The sequence below is a fragment of the Condylura cristata genome, unplaced genomic scaffold (genome assembly GCF_000260355.1).
Source record: "Condylura cristata isolate star-nosed mole 26May11 unplaced genomic scaffold, ConCri1.0 scaffold00011, whole genome shotgun sequence".
NCBI classification, from domain to species: Eukaryota; Metazoa; Chordata; class Mammalia; order Eulipotyphla; family Talpidae; genus Condylura; species Condylura cristata.
Window position 1 is genome coordinate 36,801,744 of NW_004567112.1, and position 24,193 is coordinate 36,825,936.

General features: G+C 35.7%; 1 protein-coding gene across 2 annotated transcripts; it reads right to left on the minus strand.

Annotated features, from left to right (window-relative positions):
- Positions 1-329: 329 nt before the first annotated feature.
- Positions 330-14,521, minus strand: NUDT13 (nudix (nucleoside diphosphate linked moiety X)-type motif 13). Of its 2 annotated transcripts, XM_004681066.2 has the most exons (9): positions 14,334-14,521; positions 9,952-10,043; positions 6,916-7,055; positions 5,062-5,196; positions 3,890-3,996; positions 2,889-3,014; positions 2,599-2,710; positions 1,758-1,912; positions 330-883 (listed from the first exon to the last, which is right to left on the minus strand). In XM_004681066.2, the coding sequence occupies exons 2-9, from the start codon at positions 10,032-10,034 to the stop codon at positions 677-679; spliced, it is 1,065 nt and encodes a 354-aa protein (XP_004681123.1). In that variant the 5' UTR covers positions 10,035-10,043; positions 14,334-14,521; the 3' UTR covers positions 330-676. The 2 variants fall into 2 exon arrangements, with proteins under 2 accessions (XP_004681123.1, XP_012578945.1); XM_012723491.1 differs by lacking the exon at positions 330-883 and having other exon boundaries at positions 1,844-1,943.
- Positions 14,522-24,193: the final 9,672 nt, after the last annotated feature.

The window sequence follows — 24,193 nt, forward strand, 5'->3', positions numbered from 1 at the left end:
ATAATTACTTCTACTTGAATTTAAAATATATTGTGTATTCTTAGCTAAAAAGTAATTTATTAGTAGTTTGAGATTTAACTATATATTTTCAATACTAAGATCAAAGTCTTAACTGAAATTATTCCAGGCATTTTTTTTTTTGAAAGATTTATTTATTTGTACATACAGAACTGGGGACAGGCCAGAGGCTCAGGGGCGGTGAGAGGCTTCACCAGAGACAGAGTGGGGAACAAAACAGGCAGATCGACGAAGTACACTGCTGAGGGGAGCAGCGGGCGGGTCAGGAGAGGTCTGCCACGCCATGTGGTCTCCTCCGGGGAATCGAACTCCTGTGGAAGTGGCTTTAGCTTCTTAGTGCAGTGCTTTAACCTGCTGCGCCACCAGGGAGGGCCCTGAAATTATTCCAGGCATTTTGACATTAACAAGTCACATGCCAAACCCAAGGCTTACTAGTGCTTCAACCTTCCTCCTGATGAACATTTGTCATCTTACCAATTTTTTTTCTCACATTGGTATTTTTGTTTTCCTAATTAGGAATTTCTTTGGGGTGTCTCATTGTAGGTTTACCTTTGTTCTCTCTTATATTGACGTTGTCTTGGACATGGCTTTTTGCCACTTCCCCTTTATCTCTGATATGACCTACCAGAATAGAGGGATCTAGGTGGCTTGTTAAAAATTAAGCAAGCACAGTAGAACAAGTTGGTTTTTCTACCCATTCCTTAATCAGTTGGTGGGCAATCGCTAGCTTGGGGGGCAACCAGAATGGGAAAGCCCCATTCTGCTTCTGTTGCTGAGTGTATGGGTTGGTTCTCTTCAGAGCTGTAGCCACCTCATCACGACTGAACCAGGCAGCTGCCTCTAGTTCTCTCAGGTTCACCTGGATCTGAAAGACATGAGGAAAAATGGGATGCAATGTTAGGAACTACAGGATTTAGAATATTTTGGGAAGAGGTGAGAAAATCATTCCAGAATTGAACAATCTTAGAATGCCTGAAATCTACATGTAATTAGTTTTATGTATTGCTCAGATACAAAAGAGGTATAATTAGGAGATGAGAGTTAAAATAGTTTCATACTTATAGAGAAAGTGCATATTTTGAAAATCTGGGAACACAAATCGTAAAATATTAAGTGGTTACCACTGAGGGATAAATTATGAATAATACTTTTTTCTTTGTACCTCTTTTAAGAAAGGAAAAAGGTTAATGATAATCAAAAGCATATCTTCTTTGCAAGAAGCAAAATCATGCAAACTGCATTACTGTTTACTGAGACAGGTTAAATATTCTATAGAAGCCAAAACACAGTTACTACACTATGATAAGCAAGGATCATAACACCATCTATCAGGTTTGCTACAGAGAGAAAGATGAGATTGGCTATGACAATATCAAAGACCTTTCAACCAGAATTCCTACTACTATATAGTAGCTCTTAACATCCAAACTGACTTGAGCAGTGAGACCAGTTCCAAATTCAATCTTAATTTCATATATTTGTGGGTGTACTCTGTAAAGCGTTCAGTTTGATTGATAAATTGTCTTATAAGTGAGCTATATAGAAGGAAGGATGGTGGTCATGTTGCCGCTCATGGTGATTATTTCTTTTAACACTGGTAATTCCTGAAAGATATAAATCATTTTATGCATCTTTGTATAATCTAGACAATGCTGGACTAGATGTGTTTAGTCAGTGCCTACTGAGCAGCTTGGACCAGTCAAAGGAAATACTAAAGCATAGGAAGCATCAGAACTTACCTCTGTCTGCCCTGGCTTCACAGCTGCATGACAAGCAACCATGAGTGAGCTATTAGGGAAGGGCCAATGCTGGGATGAAGAGTACTCCAATTTTTCCACCTCCAATCCCACTTCTTCTGCAACTTCCCGCCGAATAGTCTCTTCCAGACTTTCACCTACAAGCACTCAGATTAATTCAGGACAGCCCTGCAGCAGGAAGGGTGATACAGATGCCCATTTGTGAAAGCGTAAGACTGGCTCCCAAAGTTTCAATGAAATACTCTTGGAAAAAGCCCTAATCCTCTTAGTCTCTACAGGAATGGGAACCAAATCTGGAGCTGGGTGTTGAACAGCAACACTTAAACCAACTAGGTTAGTTACAGTGTAACACAAGTGTCAGTGGGAAAGGCTACTGCTGTCCTCAGCTTTTGTAAAATTCTAATGCCACATTACACCATTTGCAAATTTTACCCCTTGCAAATTTTACCCCAGTAAACTGGAAGAAGCAGTCTAAATATTGAATTCTAGCTAACATGCATAGTGACATACTTTGGAAGAAGTGTACTAATATGTACAATCTGCATCAAAAAATAAGATGAATTGATGGAAAGATACATGTGATTAAGTGTAGTTAAAAATATATAAAATATAGTGAATATAGCTATTCATATATAATTTAACACTCCTATATGTTTGAAATTTTCCTAATAAAACATGAAAAATTTATGTCACAAATCAGTTCTTAACCTGATAGTGAAGAGCATGCCTGAGACTTCCAGCACTATGGCAACAAGCCAGATACCTATGATTGGTAAGCGTTTGTGTCCTTCATTTTCATTTGTACATGCTCCAAACCCCTTACCTATATCACAAAAACCTGCCAAGGCAGAATACATTCCTTTGGGAAAGGAACTCTGGCGGGCAAGCAGGCATCGAGTCCCATCTGATACCAGAGTGATCACCACGGGCGCCATCTAGGACAAGAGGGTGGAAACACAGACTTTAGGATTTTGAAGCCTGTTAAGGAGATGAAAGAATGAATAACTAAAGAAAATCTTTTAACCTCTTAAAGAAAACCTGTAAAATTGTACAGGCTTCCATTCTCATGCTGAGAATGGCCTTAGATTATAGTCATTTTAAATAAGTGTTTACCTGTGGATAATAGATAATCTTACTGGAAGGGCATACACGTTTGCTACCAGCCATGTTCTTTTCAGTGGGCTGCCCACTTTTGCTGCAGTACTGATGAGCATCATGCCAACGGAGCAGAGCCTGAGCCTAGGGATACAAAGATGGACTGGTAGACAAAAATGGAACTCATCAACAACAAGGCCTGACCTACTAATTAGAATAACTCAAAAGGAAATGCCAATCCCTTTCCAGCTTGCCTACTTGTATGGGTGTTAACTACATAAACAATTTTTTTCTTTTACATTTTAAAGGGCAGGTCTATTACGAAAAGTAGAAAGGAAAAAAAGAGGCACCTGAAAAGACACAGGTGGGCAGTCTATGGAGGAGAGCTGCTGATGCTGTTTTGCAAAGGGAAAAGGTTTGTAAAAAATGCCTGCAGTCATGAGTAGGCAGGAAAGCTACTTAAACTTTAATAAAACTATCTAACCATAGCATCTACAACGTGCATAAAGTATATTTAATGCATTACAAATTATTTGAAACAGTTTTACAGCAAACACTCATGTACTTAGTACCTACCTTAAAATTAAACATTTCCAATATAGTCGAATACTCCAATATATAGTTCTTCCAATGAAATTTGAAGTTTTTGCAAATACAAAATGTTTAGAAGTTTTAAATTAAAATCTAAATCTGCGAGGATGTCATTAAAATAATAAGTCATTTCACATAGGAAAAATATATATTATACTTTGGGTCATTAAAATGTTTATGAGGTTGGCAGATCACATTGTTATAGATTTGCATGTCCTTAGGGAAAATGATCCTTACAGCACTCCTGACAAAAACAAGGGCACAAGAATAAGCTATCTCCCTACAGCACATTGTTTTTCTTCCATGGTTTATATGATCTGCAAAAGGCAAAATTGAATGTCATTTTAGTCTTGTGTTATGCATGTATATATCTGCCAATGTACACTGCTTTATTAAATTTCCTACCAAACTGAGAAATCAGAATCTACCGTGGATAGTAAGGAGGCATCCTTTGCATTCAGCTGAAAAAGAGCCTTCCTCAGCTCGATGAAAGATCCTTTGAGTTCAGTCTCTATATCAGGTTTCTTTAAGGAAGCTAGAAAATTAGAAAAGAAAATGCAGTGAAACAAATGTCCAACTTTGTTTTAGATATCCTCTTAAGGTATATCCTGTTAGAATAGTGTTTACCAAACTTGCCTAAAAACTTCAAGTAGGTAAAATTACACATTTTATAATAAATTTCAACTAGGTAAAAAATACATAAGTTTTCAAGCCCTGTATGGAAATTCTGAACAGTGATATGGAGTGAGGCCCGGAAATCTAATTTTTAAAAAGATTTTATGCATACAAGAACTAGAGTGTAGGTGTGATGTTTGGGAGGTGAGGGAATTCACCAAAGACAGTGGGGAGCAGAATAGGCAGATCTACTGAAATGCACTGCTAAGGGGAACCACCAGCGAGACAGGAAAGGTCCGCTGTGCCATGAAGATCAGCTCCCTGGCTGGGGTTCAAACTCATGCTGCAGTGGCTGGTGATATCTTGATGGTCCTGGCACTTTAACCTCTGTGCCCCCACTCCCCACCCTGCAACCTATTTTAACAAGCACCAAATTCTTTTAGGCAAATCTAGGAAACATTAGCACCTAGTTATTTTCAAGATCCCCTTCAGGGCAATAAGAACATTTGCACAAGCCACACACTGTCCTTGGCAGTATAAAATAGAATCTGTAAGCTACTAGCTCAAACTCATTCCAACATCATTAAACTTATACTCCCAAAAATAGAAGAAAAGTCTGCTTGGCGCCATGAGCCTGTAGCAAACTGATTGTTAAATGCAGGTAGAAAGACACAGAGCTTGATAAAAAGATAAAAGATAAAAATCTTTTATTGTATTGATAAAAGATAAAAATGATAGTTTCAGAACATTTCTTATGAAATACTTAAATCCTATAAAATGTATAAAGTAATACAATAAAACCTGTATACTCTTCACCTAACTCAGAATGCATTAAAATGTTCTTTATATTAAGTGATGATGATAGTGGATCATACATTTTTGTCCTAACTTGTATTTTCTTTGAGATTTTACTATTCATAAATTATGTGAAATCCTAAAGTCTAAATGCCACTTGGTAGTACCCATCAGGTATAATGTTGAATACCATTTATGGAAGAGTTGCTGTTTAGACCTAGGTCCAGAGCAAACCATGCTTCATGCTGTGTGGAGCATCCAATCAGCACAGAATCTTCTATTCTTTTTGTATCATGTCCAAACTTACCCAGAAGCCTTTTCAACTCTAAGAAACAGAAAAGAAGGGAGGGAATAGGAGTAATAATTACATGTTTAGATTTTAAAAATCAGCATGAAGTTAGGTATTTCTGGCTTCTGGTCATGACAATATAGCTAGTCAATTAGCTATTTAATTTTAGTCTGATCATTTAACCTCTTTAGAAGGTTTAGACTAAAGAAGTTTAGACTAAAGAAGGAATTCTTTTTGTGTATTACTCTCTGTATCATTAAAAGCACATATCCCTTAACTTGAAAGGTACATGATAGTAAATTTATGGCTTAGAAAAAAAATGTCTGACTTAAAATTACAGAAACTAAATCAGTTCTATAATTTAGTCTCCAGATTATGTGTCAATTGTAGGCCAGGGTCAAATATTCACCTGAAATTCCAGTCTATATGAGAAGTGCTATATAGAAAGAAAAATTATTTTCCTGCACACAGATTTATTTAGTCACAATACAACATTGCTAAATCCCTAAATAATGTTAAGTGCCTTCAGATTGCACTCTCATATTTTCTGCACTGCTCCAAACTGATTATTTTTTTTAAGATTTATTTAGTTATGCATACAGAACTGGGGTACAGTCCAGAGGTGCAGGGACGGTGAGCAGCTTCACCAGAGACAGAATAGGGAGCAGGACAGGAAGATCGACAAAGTACACTGCTGAGGGGAGAAGTGGACGGGTCAGGAGAGGTCTGTCATGTCATGTGGATCACTTCCCTGGCCAGGGGATCGAACTTGTGAAGTGGCTGCTGCTAGTGCTGTGCTTTAACCCATTGCGCCACCGGGGAGGGCCCCCAACCTGTTTAAGTACTCCATCTGACCCACATGAGAAGTTGAATGGGAAAGTACTTTTTAAAAAGATTTTATTTATTTATGCATACAAAATTGGGGTATAGGCCAGAGATGCAGGGGTGGTGAGAGACTTTACCAGAGACAGTGTGGGGAGCAGAACAGGTAGATCAATGAAGTACACTGCTGAGGGGAGCAGCAGGCAAGACAGGAGAAGTCTGCTGTACCATGTGGATCACCTTAGGGCGGGGGATCAAACTCGCACTGAAGCGGCTGCAGCCAGCTTCATAGTGCTGCACTCCAATACCGCTGTGCCACCAGGGAGGGCCAGGAATGTATTTAGAAGTTAGTGTGTAGTGACATTACATAACACGGAAAGTTAGTATTTTGAATGCCAAATCCTAATGGCTTAGATATCTCTAGTCACACACCCTAAAAGAGTTCTCAAAACAAATTAATTTTAATTCACTTTTTATTTTGACCCATGTAGGAGAAATGAAGTGATGAAGCAAATCTTAAACAGTGTAACAGCATGCAACTTCATGGAAGCTGGAAGTCACTGGCCTAAGGCAGGTGATGGCAACATTATTTTAGACTTTGTGAGTCAGATGGTTTCTGTCACAACCATTCCACTCTGCCATTGTAGAGTGAAAGCAGCCAAAGATAATATTTAAATGCATGAGTGTGGCTATGTTCTAATAGTTACAAAACAAGCAGTAAGTTGCAATATGGAACAGTTTTGCTAACCCCTGGTTTACTGGTTAAGGCAGTATTGGTTCATACCATCAAATATTCAGGTTTATACACTAAATAACTAATTGGTAGAAGTAGTTTGAAAAAATGTAGAACCTAAATTCAGAGGATCCTTCTTAGGGGTTCAATTTGGAACAAATTTTTCTAAGTGGCCATAGACTGGTCTACTCTGGACTTACCTAACAGGCTATGCTGGGGGACCAGGTATTGATCTTCTGATTTTTGAAGCAAAGGAGCCAGGTTATGAAAGAGGTAAAATAGCCCCGTCTGCTGGGCTTTTTTACATGCATCATCATCTTCCTTCAGTTCAAATAAATATCTGTATTTGAGAAATAGCCAAAGCGTTACAAAATCATCTTAGGCACTTGTACAGCATTCATCTCTGCAAATTCTGCTCCCACACCCCTCACCTACCATGGTTATTTCCCTTTATCTGTTTACATCATGAATTGCTCCAAAAGGGATTTGGGGTGGCTGTGGGCTGTCTCATTCTCTCTTTTGTCCTACTGTGTATGTTACCCACACTTCTGTGATTATAATTATACTGTACAATTTGTGAATCTGTCTCTCATGAAGGACTATGATCTCCTTAAGGGCAGGGGCTGCCTTAGTTCTGTATCTAATTAGCATATTGAATGGATCAATTCAATAAATATTTATTGAACTTCAAGGATAATAAATACTTACTGAATTGAACTTCAAGGTCCTCTGCCAATATTATTCTGTGAGGCAAGAATTTACATGCAGTGGAGTGAAAAGAAAATAAATACAGTGATAAAAACATCAACCACAGAATACCTAGATATGAAAGCAATCTTTTATGTAGACAAAGAACAAATACTGTACCTCCATCAACTCTCATTCATTCTAGGGAAGATAAAGAGCAAATTTTATCTTCAATGTACCCTTGTTTCAAGAATCTATCCCCCAAGTAGGCACCATTAGTGCCTTATTTATCAACCAAGGGGCCATTGATGGGAAAATAGATAGATAGCTACTTGAACTGATAGATATTTGACTATATAATAAATGTAATATTTTCAGTAGCCAAAATAATGTGGAAAAGTAAACATCCTATATTTAATTTTAGTAAGTGAAACAGTACTGGAGAAAGTCTAAGCTATTCTGTTAATTTCACGAAGAATGGCCTAGTTTATCCATTCAAGACCTTGGGAATCAGGTCAGGATATGCGGGATTTAGGGCACTGAATGTGGATTCTTCTAGGGCCTCAGTGATAACTAAACATTTTTGCCTATTGACACTTCTAAAATAGACTCTTGGGCACATGGACTATTTTGTCAGTTAAAGTGGGAAATAGTTTACAGATATTTTCTGTAGAAGCTGGAAGCTTTGAAATACTTGTTGGTAGGTAGAACTGACCAATGAAACCAAACGATAAACACACCCCAGTGGGATCTTTAGGAACCTATTTTTGAGAATGTGATAAAAGCGGTTATAATGATCTCTTTAGAAACTGAAGACAAAAGAAACCTGAGGTCATGATAGTATTTTTTAACTTATTATGAGTTACTGAAGCTTCCTGGGGCAAAGACTCTATGTCAAAGGAGAGATGTGTGCCACTTAAAAGTTACCCAATGTAAACATTAGAACAAACACAGCTGCCTTCCTAAAAGAACAGTAAAAGTGGTACAACCTGTGCTTTGACCTAATGATCCTAAAAAGAAAAACACCTATAAAAGCACTCAGGTTAGGGTCTTAAACCTGGGGCTTTAATGGAACTGGAACTGAAATCCAAAAATTTTCTTGTATTCTTGATCAGGAACACTATTTTAAAAATACATTTTCACTTTAGTTATGATAGTGTGAAAACCACAACACTGGGATTATCAAACTTAAACTTTTTTATTATAAAAGTATAAAAGACATTCTATAAAAATCAGAAAATACAGTTACCAATTTTTTTAAGATAAGGAAATCAATAATCTCACCACTCAGTTTGGAACATACTTAGGAGTCCCCCAAATTATTAATACTATACATATGTGTGTGTGTATGTATATATGTATATATATGTACGCTAAAAGTCTTACCAACTAATTCATAGCCTTTTTTCTGAAACATTTTTCTTCAACCAATTTCTTAACATTTTTGTGTCATTCTTTAGCAATAGTTTATTCTTTTCACATGATTTTTATTCATTTTAATATATCTACTCACTTTAACATATTCATTATTTAGACTCTATTCAACAATTCTGTTATTGATGTGGTAGGTTATTGGTACTTTGGGTGGGGGCCTGGTGTGGTAACTTACATTTAAAGAGGGGTGTACCTCTATCCCTAAAACATACACAGTGTTGTAAACCAATGTTACCTTAATTAAAAAAAAATTTAAATAGTTATGTTACTGTTCTCAGAGACTCAGTTTGAAAATTACAAGTTACCTATGTGTTCAACAATATTTAAAACAATGATTGTGATGTTGTTTTCTCACTCTTGTTCATGTAAGATTACTTGTTTCTGTGCCTTTAAATTTGGACTGGGCACTCATGTTTAACAGAGCTTTCTGTATGGGAAGCCTTGGTTGTGAGTATATCCCTCAGATGGGCTTTACATTTGCTTCTATAAGGTATGCCATGAGTGTGACCAGACTAATACTACTACTTAAATTATTTTCTTCGGTTGAGGGTTTTGGGACCACAACCACTTGTACAGACAATACAAATTTAAACCCCCAAACTAGTGGATGTTAGTGATTTCAATGTCACAGATTTCAAATTTCCCTACGCTGAGACAAAGAAGTCTTTTATCATCTTCCTGCACAGCTGTGGTTTTTTTTTTCCTCCTAGTCAACATTTTATTGAAGTTTAGTTTTATGGTGGGGAAGAGGAAGTTGGCATTTTTTCATCTTATTTACAAGAGATTTCATGAACTGGTATTCCACAATTTCATTCATCTATTCAATAATACAGTGCCTACTCAGTTCCAGGTGCTGTTTTATGTGTGTTTTATGTACTACAGTGGAAAAGACAAAATTGTTGACAGAATTTATATTTAAGTATGTCAGATATTTTAGATGTTATTGAAAATTCAGTTTGTTAAGAATTTTTCCAATAATTTGCAATGAACATATTTATAAATAAGTCTTGATCATACATCCTTAGTTCTCCATGTAGAATTTCAATATACTTTGGATTTTATAACTTAATGAACTGAAGATAGAATAACTATAGCTCAGGTTGGTCAAAACTCACCGGGTCTTAGTAACATAGGTAGACAGCAGCCTGTAGTACCAAAAAGATTTTCTCCTGCAAGCAATTCCACAATACAGGGACATGATCAGGTCCTTAGAGAAAAGAAGTTTTTCTTTTAAATATGGTCAAGTATGCAACTTAAGTAATAAGTCACCAAGAGGATTATACTTTAAGCCAGGACAGGATCATTTTTTAATATTAAGAGAAAAGGAGTAGGAGTCAGATGATCTGGCTTCTAAATTGCCAGTCTGCAATGATGCACAACAGAAACTTATATAATGTTATAATACAGTGTTAGGTAGGTAGACAGATTAAAACTGCATGTCTATCACTAACTAACTGGGATTTCAACTTTTCAGTACCTCTTTCCTAATTTATAAAATTGAAACTCTTTCTTCCTAACTAATAGATGACTGTGAGGCTCAGCTAATTATCCACAAGAAAATGTCCCTCCTATACTCTGGAGCTGTTCTGGGAGGTAATGTCAAGCCAAGGCCTACATTTCTCTTCTGCCTTGTATCTAAATAGAGCCCAAACTATGTGTTCACAATGGAATGTGAGTGGTGATGTGTGTTTCTTCTAAACTAACGCAGTTAAGAAGTGGGTATGCCTTTTCCGTTCTCTTTTGATCCTTCTTCTTGGAAGACTCTGGAATGGCAGAGTCATTAGAGGAAAAGCCTCTATCCTTGAATCTCTACATGGAGAAAAGCTACCCACGAGCAAGCCTCCACCCTGCCTTGAATTATTTGTGAGTGAGATAAATAAGCTTTTACAGATTAAACCTCTGAACTTTTGAAGTTTAATACAGTAGTTGCATTATACTTGTACACCAAGTAAGCCTGGGTGGGCTCTAAAGTAATGGAGCAAAGTTTCTCAGAATATATGAAAAACAAAGATCCTCTAAAAATAAAGTAGGAAGAATGCTACAAATAGGAAAAATATAAAACCAAGGGCATTAGGAAAATATTTTAAAAGGCAACTATGCATCTTTATATATCTACATTACTCTAAAGTATTTTCTTTTTGTATCTCATTGTGGAAAAAAAAAAGGCTTATTTTAAGATTCCATTCTGCAGAAGTTGTTTCCTTTTAAGTTGTAAATCAATTAGTGTTTTATTACTAATATTTTAGTACATTTCATATTGTAAAAAGGTAGAAGTAAATTACTAAATTGAGTAAATGAGTAATTAAATAACCAGCCATCCTTTAACTGTACCCAAATTTTGACAGTAAAGCACTGAGGAATGTGAAACATCTAAAGTTTAAGCCTCCTTCATGGTTGCATAATTATGAATCACTGATGAGTAATCCTTAGACAGTTTTGGCTACAGTCTATGTCCTAGGCAAGGTTAAAATATATTTAGCAAAAGACATTAAACAAAGTACTTATTGAGTACTGACTTTATGCAAGTTCCCACAAGGGACATAAAGATGTATCAGATGAAAACCCGTCTGACAAGGGATTCTAGGAGGAGAAAGAAAATAAATATATAGACTTTACAGAAGGCTCTGTGTGATTCAGGGGTTATAAAACTCTCTAGGCAAGTATTAAAAGTATAATCCCTGTTATAATAGCCTAAAATTTGTGTGATATAAAGAAGAAATGTATTAAGAGTAATTATTTCTATCTTACATAAAACTCTAAGACTGTAAATTGGAACAATACTTTTGGAAAGCAATTTGGGATTATCTATCAAAATGTTAAATAAGAATCCTCTTTCAACTAGCAATTCCATTACTAGAATTTATCCTAGGAAGAAAGAATATCTATGGAAATGTTAACTGCAAATTATGATGAAAGGGAAAATGTACAACTGTCAGAAATTTAAAAAAAAATAGAAACAATGGAAAATATGTATGTTATGGAAAGATATACAGAACATATTAAGAAAAGTGTAACATTTGGTTGTTTTAGCATTATCTCATTGATCTGTAAAAAGGACATACACATATATATATCCCCATACCCATATGTATTTGATATGTATTATTTTTATATTAATGTGACTAAAAGTAAACATAACAAACTGTTAACAGTAATTAATTTGGGGAAATTAATGTAGTGACAGTATAGCATAGCTGTCTAGAAATTGGAATTGTTAAAGTACCCATAATATAACCATATATACCTCATAATTTAATACGTATTCCCTAGTCTTTTTACATGTATAGCTTTTATCTACTTATAAGCAAGAGGACACGTATTTTTTCAATTTGTTCTCAAAAAAAATATCATAAGCAATTTCCATGTTTTCAAATAAGCTTCATAATTTTTTTAGTTGCATAACATCACATCAAGTAGGTTTTATTTTGTTAAACAGTCCCTGTTTCAGACATATAGTTTGCTCTATTTTTAAATTACCAGAAAAAGAATACCTCTGAATATTTCTATGCTGATATTTTCCAAATTACTTCTTTAAGATAAGTTCTGCAACATAGAAGTATTGGGACAAATTTTATTTTAAAATCATATACCCCTTTCTATACACTACCGCACTTGTAAGTTTTAATAGTATTTGTAAGTTTTAATAGTATTTCTTTGATCACTGTTGAAATTGAAAGTGTTTTCAGACTTAATAGTTCTAATTTCAATTTTGTAAATTGTCTCATGTCCTATGTTCATTAATTCATTGAGGTTTTACTCGACTTTTTACTAGTCTAATTTAAAAAATGTTTTAGTACACTTACAGTATTTTCCACAAGATGATTTCCAAAACCCTCTATGGGAACCATCTGCTATCTGTATTGCTTTTTTCTCTTAAGCAGTCATTAAGTACAAAAAAAAAAAAAAGAAAAGTGAGAGAAAGATTCTTTTAAAAGTCAAGAGGCTATTTTAGAACAAAATATAATTTTTTATAGCCTCATATTATTTAGAAATTTCATGCAGGGAAAATTAGCTACTTTTTCTAAAAAGTTTTGTGATTTTCACTATCTTTTAGGAATCTTTGATGTACTATGTTACTCAAAATGTGATGGCCCACGGGCTAAGATTTGATTAACAGGCTGGTAAACATGCTAGGACATGCATACCCAGCTGCTCAAAAGTTACAGTGCAAATTGAATAGTTGTTTCTGTTTGAAGCTGTAATGGTTATTATATTTTATATCTGACAGCACAATGGGGTAAAAAGTTCACAATTCACAAAATGAATTTTGGAAGGAAATACTAGCACCATAATTTTATTTTATATGGCAAATTTAGAGCTGCCTTCTGCTTTGTGTACTGTGAAAATACATGTCTCCAAAAGCAAGGAAGACAAAGAAGTGAACAATAGACACTCAGGACTTTTATTCTTGTCAATGCCACTGACTGAATTTGTGACATAGGATTGTTACCTGACTTGTTGGAGCTTGGTTTGTCTCACTTCTCATAAAGGAAGGAAGATAGAGAAAGTGGCTCTAAAGTATCTAACAACTATTTCAGTTTTGAAATACCTAATTATCAGATTTATTTACTGTAAAGTCCTGCAGGGTTGAATTCAATCTTTCCTATCTACTACAACAACTAGTACAGTCTCTATCACAGTTGAAAATACCATAAAGATAAATTAATTAATTAAATAAGTAATCAAGCCTGAGGAAGATAAAGTGTTAAGAGGTTAACTAATCTGATATCACAGTGGGGGTGGGGGGGAGCGGGGCCATAGATTCAAATTCAGGACTATCTGCCTCCAAAGGTCAAGTTTTCATGAAAAAGATATAGAAAACATTTTCAACATTCATTTACTATTTATGTTTTTTCAAAGGAGACTGAGAGAAATGAAGGGCAATAAGTATTACTAAATGAGGCTATAAAGCCTTTAAGATGAATAATTTGTCTGAGTTCCCTGTAGTAAATGATCTAAAAGTTTCTCATTGTGTTCATGTTGACAGAAGAAAGATTAACTCATAAAGCACTACACCATAACCAAAAAGCCCATCTTGAATCTCTGTGGCTACTTCTGAGAAGAGGCCAGATTAGGAAGTATTTGAGAGAGCCCTTTTCAGAATCTGTCTTCTCATGCTTGGGGATGGAAAAAGTTGAAGAGCTAGTGGAATATAGATTTTAAGGTATCACTGACCTGCTCTATAGTTTGCTTTCTTAAAAATATTTTTACTTCCTTAATTAAAATATAATGCAGGACCAATGCAGAGCAGTTGGCAATTCCATCTTTAACCAACTCTCAAAAAAAACCATCTGAAAATCATTTGCTGTAGTTAATAAGATAGCTCCATAAATTGTGATGCAAAACTTTGGTCATTCCCTAACTTCTGTAAGGAAAACAGCTAAACGCTAAAATTCTGTGACAGCTTTTTTAAAAAGTTCTGATGATAGACCTCCCAATAATGTCTTTCCTACACTTAGAATCTGTTCTAAGTAAATTTCTCTTCCGCTGTACTCACTCTGAATTCTGTTGGGGGCGCCTTCCTAAGCCTCAAGAGTCAGCAGAAACCAGGAAATTCCAAATGTTCATGAGAAGTTGGGCTTCCGTTCCCCGGAAGAATTGCTGCCTCTGCCACACACCCCAGAGTCCTCTTAGAGATGCACTCTGGGAAATGTAGTCCAGCCCTCATGCCTGCTGCTGAATTCACCGAAGTTGCCCAGGATTGTTAAAAACATGCCTCTGTTTCACTTCCTCAAACCTTCCCAAAGATACATTCTAATAATTGTATTTTGATCCCCAGGTATGCTTCTATGCCCTCCAAGTGCAAAGTTAAGCAATAAAGTTGCCAAAAGCATGGTCTTCTAAGGTCTTATTTATACATTACCAGGAATCATACTACCTACATCTTTGGAAACAGAAGGTGTATTTTGTCAGAGGAGGAGAAGAGTATTGGGAATGAAAACCAGATCTCTCTCTCTGTTTAAATAATATAACAGTTTATTTTTACATCATTTTGTGCATTTTTTCATCTCAGTTGTAGTCCCCGTGGGCTTCCCATCACCAGATCACCCGTGTGCCATCACCATAGCCCAATGCATTTCCCTCCCCCCACTGTTTTGGATCCCATCCCCCATTCCACCCTCATAAAATGTCTCTGATATATAGCTGTTCATTATTATTATTATTTTATCGCCTGGTCCATTATAGTCCTGCTATGAGTGAAACCATCTAGTATTTTTCTTTTTCTTTCTGGCTTATTTCACTAAGCATGATCTTTCCTAGCTCCATCCATGTTGCTGTTCTCTAGAATTGTGAGAAATCAACTTCTTGTTGTTTATGAACCACCAAATTTGTGGTATTTTGTTATAGCAAACCAAATGGACTAAGACAAACAGATAACATTAATTGAGCATTTACTATTTTCTAGTTACTAAACAAATTATTCCACATAATTACTAATCCTCGCATCCTTTGAGATAAGTACTAATATTTGTACTTTATGGATGACAAAACAAAAGCTAAGAAAAGTTAAATAAGTTGTCCATATTTACACAACTCTTCAGTAAAAGGTTTGGAATTTTAACCCAAGTCTGTCAGGTGCCAGACTCCTTCTGACTATCAAAATGTACAATATACCTGGGTTGTATCTCTGACTTGGTGTCGGACACAGAGACTGATCATAAAGATCGAAAAATATTGGGATGGTGGAAATAATCTCATGTTCACAGACTGGAATACTTAAGATGGCAACATTCCCAAGTTGTTCTATAGATTCAATGACATTGTTAAACTATCCAGTGTGACTCAGGGCCGCAGGCTAACAAAGACATTCCTCTTAGGTGTGAGATTACCTCCCAGGAACTGAGGGCAAAAGTCAAACTTATCTCGGGGCACCATTAAATCTTTTACTACACAAGAGTGAATGCTAGAAATGGGGAAGAATTGGGCTATCCTATCAGTACAGTCAATCACCAAGTAGCTCTATGAAAAGTTTCCCTTCAATTGGTTAGGAAGTACAGCACTTTTTTTTTTTTTTTTTTACTTAAGGACTGATTTAAGAATTAACAGTAACTATAGATTAATTACAGATGCTTTAAGTAAACATCTTTATCCAATTGAGATTAGGACTAGTCATTCCACTAATAGTTTTTCCAGGTCATTGAAATAGGTCTAAAACTCAACTTTGGGGTTGTGACAAAACCAAAACAAATAAAAACGTCACATATTGCTGGACTGTAGAGCATCCAGTTCCATATAACTGGTTTACTTGTATTAATATAACATTTCATGCTTTCCCAAGAACTTTAAAAACAGCTGTCTCTATTGATTCTCTAATGTCTGTATAGTTGATAGGGCAAATATCAGTTTGTAGATGAAAAAAAATTTTAGCATGAAAACTAAAGTAATTCACTCAGGGACACCATGCTATCCTGTTAATAATGGACTAGAATGTAGGCTTCCATAGCTAGCAGTGGCTCTCCTAGACCAAAGTTTATCTTCCTACCAAATCCAATAATTCCATGACTGACTGAGCTCCAGGTCCTGGGTCTTGCTTCACCAAACAAAGCTGAGATTTCTGGCATTCTCTCCAGGTTTGTTTGAGTTCTTGACAAGTTCATTTGGGTGGAAGAGTGCATGAACTGGCCAAGATCTACAAATCTTTGAGATAGCCAAGTAAGCAGCTGTTTGCTTATAAACAAACTTCTAGACTGTACCGTTGTTTTCAGCAAAATATGATTAACATTTGTAAACATTTCCTATGCTTGACAGAATTGCTATTGGATATTCCCCTGTAAGCTACAGCACTTGAAAATAAGTAATATTTAGGATTCAAGCTATTTATATTCAGAGTGATAACTAAAGGAAAACTACAGAAAATGGAAAAGGCATGGGAGATTTATAAATTGTTCACAGTTAAAATTCATAACTGTGTCTTACCAGTTAGATATATTTGGTTATTTGCAAGTGAGATTTGAGAAAACTCAAGCTTTGACAATAAGAGACTTTATTAGCTTATGTAATAGTAAAACATCCTATTGTAGTTTAGTATTCAGATACCATTAAATTAGGGTTTTTCTCAGTTTCTCTCAACTCTGACTTTTCAAAGTCGACCTTTTGTCAATTTTGTTCTCAGGTTAGCATTCATTAAGGTGGAGGTGAAGAGTGCCAGAAGATCAGTTATTGACTTGTTTCAATCCAAAGAATCTATCCTTAGTCATGCAATAAGATTATTGTTCTTTACTCTATTTGGACCTATTGCTGTTTACAGTCCCACCTTCTATGTCCCTAATCAAATAGTTCAAAGGAATGTCAGCATCTGAATATTTGGATTGTGTCATCTCTGAATCATTCACTGTGGGAATAAAGACTATAACATTCCTGATGTGAATCAGGTCTTACAGGCTGAGAGGCCACTCCAGATTTGGAAGTATAATGAGTTTCTTGGATCTGCAGTTTGATAGTGTCTTTTATTATTTTTTAAAATATTTCCTGTCACTATTTTTGCAAATATTTCTGAAGTTCCATCTCTCTTATTCTTTTGAGGCTGCAATTACACATATAGGTAGTATTATCCCAGAGCTTCAGGATATTCTGTTTTCATTTCTGAATATCATGGAATTTTTTTCTTCTAGCATTTTTTTTACTTTAACAATTTTCATCTTCACTGAAATCTCCATATCCTCAGGCAAATTGTCCTCTTTTTTCACTATTAGTTTGAAGTCTATCTGGTAATTCAAATCTGACTCATCTATGTTGACTACTTTATCTCTCGATGTTATCTCTTAATGACCCCTTGTTAGCTTGTTTATTTTGTGTGTGTGTGTGATTTTTTTTAAATGAGACCCGGCATTGTGTATAGGGCAGTACTATTTTATGGTAAGGAAAAACATAGTGTCCACACCATGCAATAAACAATCTAGTCTTCTCTCAGGTTGTTTATATAAGGAGTTGGATCAGTCTAGTTAGGAATTGAGCTGGGCTAGGGCTTTGTTGTTAATTTGTAACTACCTTAATTACATAACAGTCTGTAAATTCCTTTAGCAGGAGGGCTCTATTTTCTTGTGGTTAGTGACCCAGGTGCCTGACTGAAGAGGTTTTCTAAAAGTGTTCATGTTTACCCTTTGCCTTTAATTGTCTCTGCATTCATATGTCACAGAGAAGCTCTTTTTCCATACTCAGCATTAGACTGATGAGTATTCTCTGTAGTCCTGATTAGTTTCAATCTTAGGCACACCTTGTAGGTCTAGGCCTTATGAAGTGAGACTTTTAAGTCTTTTTTTCCTATGGCAGTCAATTCAATCTTTTACTTATAATTGATTTTGAGCAATGTTCCCTGCTCTTCTCTTTGGAACTTAGCTTGCTATTCAGGCAGGTTTCAGGTCCAGCCCGGTTTCTGTGGTAACAAGAACACTGAGGGGAAAAAAAAAAAAAACACCAAAATAATAATAACAACAATAATAATAATAACCATGGTGAAACATTCTGAGTTTCAAACACATCACTGCCACTTGACAAAGCATGTTAGTTGGATACACTAAAAAGAAGGTTGAAGCAGTCTTTTCTATATGGGAAGAGAAAACCTCTTGAAATACTTAATGAGTAACACTAATGAATACCACAGGAGGTAACCTTACCTTGCTCATCAACAGCAAATAGTTATGTATAGTTAATGTGCTGTTGATTCAATTTGAGCAGAGTTAAATCCAACAAAATCATGGATTCATTTTAAATTAGAACTGTGATAGAATTTTAGCTGATTGATAAGTTTTTATTGTGATATGGAAATCTGCTTCATATTTGTAAACTGACTAGTAATTGGCAATATTTATTTGAAGCCTGTGATGTCATCTATCATTTTAAACCCAGTAAGATTAAAAATAAAAATCTTCAGTTTAATTTTTTTAAAAAGACAAATTTCAAACAGATTTAAAAATCCTAATCTTTGACTTCTCTCCAAATTTGCCTCACTTTCCCACCTTCCTTATTTCCATTATTCTGCCAGTTTTCCAAGCTAGAGCCATAGAACAATTTTTATGTAACTAATATGTCCTGCTTTACCAGCTTGAGGGTAAGATATGAATTCAGATGCCTTTCAATTTTAAAATGAGAGTCTTAATGTTCCTATCCTACTATTGAGAGGTCTTTCTTTTTATCTGGAGTCCTCTTCCTCAGATAATTCCTGTGATCTAAAGAATAATTTTGTGGTATTAGAAGTCAGTTATAATTCTAATTCTCACCTCTAGGAGAGAATATTGGGAAATTAACTCAGGTTTTTGAGAAATGTAGCTGTCTTCTGCTCTGTTTTAGTCTATGGTAACATAGCTGAGTCTATTAGTTTCTAATAAATTTATTGTCTTAAATTTCTATAGGTCAGAATGCTGACCTGGTTCTCATTGGGCTAAAATCAATGCTGGTAGAAATGCTTCCTTTCCTGAGTTTCTAAAAAAGAATTCAAATCTTTGTTTTTTTCCAGTTTCTAGAGGCCTTTCATTTTCCTTGGCTCATGCACCCTGTCTCCATCTTCGATTCAGCAATGTAGCAAATATCTGAATTTGCTCCATCCTCACATACATTTCTTTGATCATAGTTGGTAAAGGTATTCAGCTTTAAAAAACCCACTTAATCAAACCGAGTTCATCTGAACACTACAGACTAATTACCACCACAGAAAGGCCCTTAATATAATTACAAAATTCATTTAGCATGTAGGTAATGTAGAGGTTAAGATGTGAACGACTTTGAGGGGATCTTATTTTACCTGTCACAGTGAGCATTCTATTGAAGTCACATGATGTTGCTACCACACAGCAGCCACTTTCCTCAATGCCACAGTGGAAGGATGTTAGTGACTGAAATGATTACCATTTCATCTATATTCTAGAATTCTTTGTCTCTTTACTTTCATGTCTCTACTTATGATTCAGGAGGTTATTACTAGTCCATAGGTCCATCCCCATACCATTCACAGCAAAAGATTTTCTTTTTACATTGTGTTTCTTCTTTGCTAAGGTAAATAATATAATGACACTCTGCTATTTAAAATACTTCAGTGCTATCCATTGTACTTCTTCCAGTACAATGCACATACAAGTGCAGTGCAGGTCTTGCCTGATCTAGACTCAGCATGCCTATCATACCAATTTCTCTCTTGTTAACTGCACTATGGTGACACTGAACCTCTTTCAGCTTCTCAAATGTACCAAGCTTTTTTTTTTTCCTGACAAATGCACCTTATGCCTATTTTTCTGTCTTTAGAATGTTCTTATTCACACACTTCATCTGGCTAACTCATGTCTCAGTTTATATGTTACTACTTTAGTGACACCTTCCCTGTACTGTCAATCTAAATTATGTCTTTCTTATTATTCTTTCTCCATAGCACCTTGTTATTTTTCCCTTATAAAAGTTTATTAATCTTCTTCAAAGGACTCAAAGTTCTATGATAGCAGGACTATCATAGCCTAAACAGTTAGCATAATTTGTTTCATTAAGGCATGCTAGTATTTATTGGATGAATGAACTCCCATTGCAACAAGTGTAAGTGTTAACTCTATCCAATAAGAATATAAATTTCTGAAAGCAAACTGTGTAAGTTTGATCTTCTGCAGCACCCAATAAGCAGTGTTTTAGACACAGTAAGTAGGTGTTCAATAAATATTTATCCAATGCACCTTGAATCGCTAATTTGTACTCCATGCTTTTTCTCTTCTAATTTGTATGACACATTTCTAAAATATTACTTTCATCATCTTAATCCCCTGCTAAAAAACCTACTTACTACTATCATTTCATTAAATTCTACTTTATTTATTCTTCTAATTCCTAAGCAGGCAGTATTTTAAAATTGTCACAATTGAATATTTATTCATTCTTTCAAAGGACTTCAAAGTATTTCATATGTTTGAATGCAATTTGATTAAAACTGCCTTCAATACCAGGGGCTAACTCTTCTATTTTTGCTTCTTTCGTTGGGTACAAAGATGTTGATTGTCAAAGGAAGAAGTCATTATTCAAAATGTGGAATAAAAAACTGATTAATATTTTTCTATTCATAGTAGTACATGCTTGTTTGATACAGTTTCACTATTTTGTGAATAGTGTTGGTAGTATTTTATGAACTGTGGAGTTCTGGGAATGGCTAACTTTCAGAGGTGGAATGAATTGAAATTAGCTGTAGAAACGAGATTATTCTGGTTGAAACGTGAGAACTGGCTGATTTTCAGATATGTTTACTAGACTAAATGTTTTTGACTTTAAAAAATGGGTGGCTGTGACTGACTAGCTATTTATTTAGTTTTGTTTTTATTTTTCTTAATGATTAGTTGGTTTTTTAGAGGCTGCTTGCAAGCTTCTTGATTAACTGCGTATCAAGCCACAACTGCTTATTATCAGTCTTATTAAGAATATATGACTTTTAATCTTGTCTTTGATAAATATTTATTGATTACTGAACATATTCAACTTTTTCACATGCGAGAGAAGGATTTATTGGAAGTGTGTAGTGAAGTTAAAGCAGCTCTCTCACAGAGGAGAATTGTATTATTTTCTGTTCCCCTTGATACCTCTAATCTTCACTGTAACCGAGCAGGGATTATCAAATTAAACAGTTGGATGTAGATTTGAAAGGAAGAGTCTTTTTTGGGCAATCAAATAACATGAGTAAGGATAGATCAGAAGTTTCCATTTCACAACTCATTATTGATAATGTCACATAAAGTTGTATGTCTCACCACATTTGGGGAAAATAATAAATGACCTAAAAGAATTGAGGCCATATCAGGTATTGTGCCAAACAAGGCACAGCCAGGTTCTCAGTGACTTTTTTTCAGGCTTTAATGCTGTTTCTATGCCAATTGTGGTGAGGCAATCCACTGGAAAGGGAGGGGGACCAGAAGATTGGCAGGCTTTGCCCCCAGCAAATCTTTAGTATTTCTCGTTGGGTATTCTCTGGAGTTCTTTCCTGGATGTCTCTTCTTGTGACTGTTCTGCCTTAGTATGTTCTCTGTGTGACGCTGCCCTTACAGCCTCAACCTTCAGGCTCAGATGTAAGCACTTACATATCCCCACGCCATACTCCAGGTGTCCATCCTCAGGCATTCATACCCGGCACCCTAAGCCCCTCCTGTATTAGCAGTATCATGGTAGCAGGTGATAGCCACAGAATCTAGTGCCTTAAAAGCCTGCTCAATTTTCATTTACCCTACAATCCATATATTTTTGATGTTAGAACACAGGACACATTCTTTAAGCTGATGATACCCTAATAGTTTGTTGTGTATATCCTTCATAAATTCTGAAAGAAAAGAACTTCCTTTTTGTTTGGCACAGTAAGGACTGACAATGAATGAAATGTTTCATTAAAAATTTACACATCCAATATAGAAAGAATTTTCCACATGTTAGTTCTAGGTTCTCTAAACGTTCTTTTCTGCTATACATGTATTTTTGATGCTAGAACACAGAACACATTGAAATAGCTTCAAGCACCTTTGTTTTTTAATGCTGGGTAAATCAGCACCATGGGTGGTAGTAATATTCTTAGATGCCATTTACACTAGGACAGATGGCAATATCTTAACTATACATGGAAGTGACTGTGACAAAAATATATCCCACTAAACTCAAACCAGATGTATCCTAACTCAACTTCCCCTCAGCTAAATTTTTTAAATGCCAGTTAGCCAATCCAATACCACTAGACAGAGAAAGCATGACAGATGGGGTATTAATGAGGAAAGAATTAGACTGGCTGTAGCACATGAGGGCCCCTGAAATTCGTTTTGTTAGCATCATACTAAGTCTGCCTCGGGGTCTGGAGTCATGTAATTCATGGGATAAGTTGTCAATTTTCAGACACTTCTATCTAGTGCCTGGAAATAAGTCAATGACAGCTTTATTTGAGGCAGAGAATTTTCTTAGGAGGAAGAGATCTTTGTCTCTTTGACTAGTGCTTCTCAACAATTTGGTTTCATGGCCTTTTCATATTCCTAAAGGTGTTGAGGACTCCAAACAGGTTTTATGTGGATCATAGCTATAAACATTTACTGTCTTAGGCATTAAGCACGTAATATGTTTATTAATTCATTTAAAAACAACAAACCGTTTACATGTTAATATAAGTAATATTTTAAAAATGCAAACTAGATATATTTTTCAAGGCAAAAAGAATTTTGGTGAGAACAGTGGAATTGTTTTGTACTAATTTAATTTTCGGCCTAATAGAAGGTTCTTATATCTGTTTCTGCATTCAATCTGCTGCAATGTTACAAGCTATGTTGCCTCTGTACTTTCATTAAAGTGAGAAGGCAAATATTATATTAGAATGAAACAATTTCGACCGTGTGGACCCTATGATTACACTTTGAGGATCACTGACTGAAGCAACCAGTCCATCATCTATTATTGATAAAGCATAAAGATGGGAACCCAGGATTTCTAAAGTTCCCTCTATTTCTCTATATAATCAATACTTTCTAAGTAAGTTAACTGTTAATTTTTCCATGCTTTTAAGCGTACATGAAACACATGAAACAATCTTTAACGACTAAAAAGTCTTAGGGAAGTCATTCTTCCCTTTTACTGACAATGGAAAAATGATCTTCATTCTTTGCTCCCTGGTACTAAGACATATTGGATCAAGCACAATATTGGTATCTTTAGGCAATAATAACATTCTAATATTGTTATTTTAATCTGTAGCAAGTCCTTCCTGTATGGTAGACATAAGCATTTGTTAAATGCTTTATGTCATCACATATTTAATTCTCACAATTATTCTGTGAGGTATTCTGCAATTCCATTTTACAGATGAGGGTACTGAGAAACAGGTTAATGCTTTCTATTAATATCGGATTGAGTCAAGAATTGAATCCAGATAATGTGTGTCTCGACCAAGTAGTCTGTTATCTATCGATTATGGATAAAGACGGGAGAGTTTGTATACAATAACCATGGAGGTGAGAGAGGATCGTTAGTGAAACAAAAAGCCATCAGGATCAAGATATCAAGGCTGGATGCACTGCATTATTTTCCACTTGAGGCTTCTTGAATAATATAAAACAGGATTATTTTCTACACTTCCATGTTCCTCTTCCTATTTGTAAGACACTTCTTTGCGCGCGGCTTCTTCGTTCACTCCTGGCGCGAGGACTCTCAGACAACCAGGCGCAGAACAGCCTGACTGAAAGCAGCTGGGACCAAACCAGGTAACCACGGTAACTCTGGCGTGGCGAAAACCCCGCGCAGGCGCGTTATATATCAGGCGCTCCGAGCGAGCCCTCCCCTTGGCCTCAGACTTCACTGGCTGGTGGGGAGTTCGGGTGTGGGCCGCGAGTGTGGGCGGGAGGGAGGTCGCGGCTAGGCGCCTGCGCAGTCGCC

Bases quoted from the DNA above. Each gene is read 5' to 3' on its own strand.
- NUDT13 (XM_004681066.2), bottom strand. From the start codon at position 10,034: ATGTCCCTGTATTGTGGAATTGCTTGCAGGAGAAAATCTTTTTGGTAC. The intron at 7,056-9,951 runs GTGAGTTTTGAC...TCTCAAATACAG, and splicing joins ACCTATGTTACTAAGACCCG to ATATTTATTTGAACTGAAGG. The intron at 3,015-3,889 runs GTAGATTCTGAT...TTGTATCCCTAG, and splicing joins ATGCCTCCTTACTATCCACG to GCTCAGGCTCTGCTCCGTTG.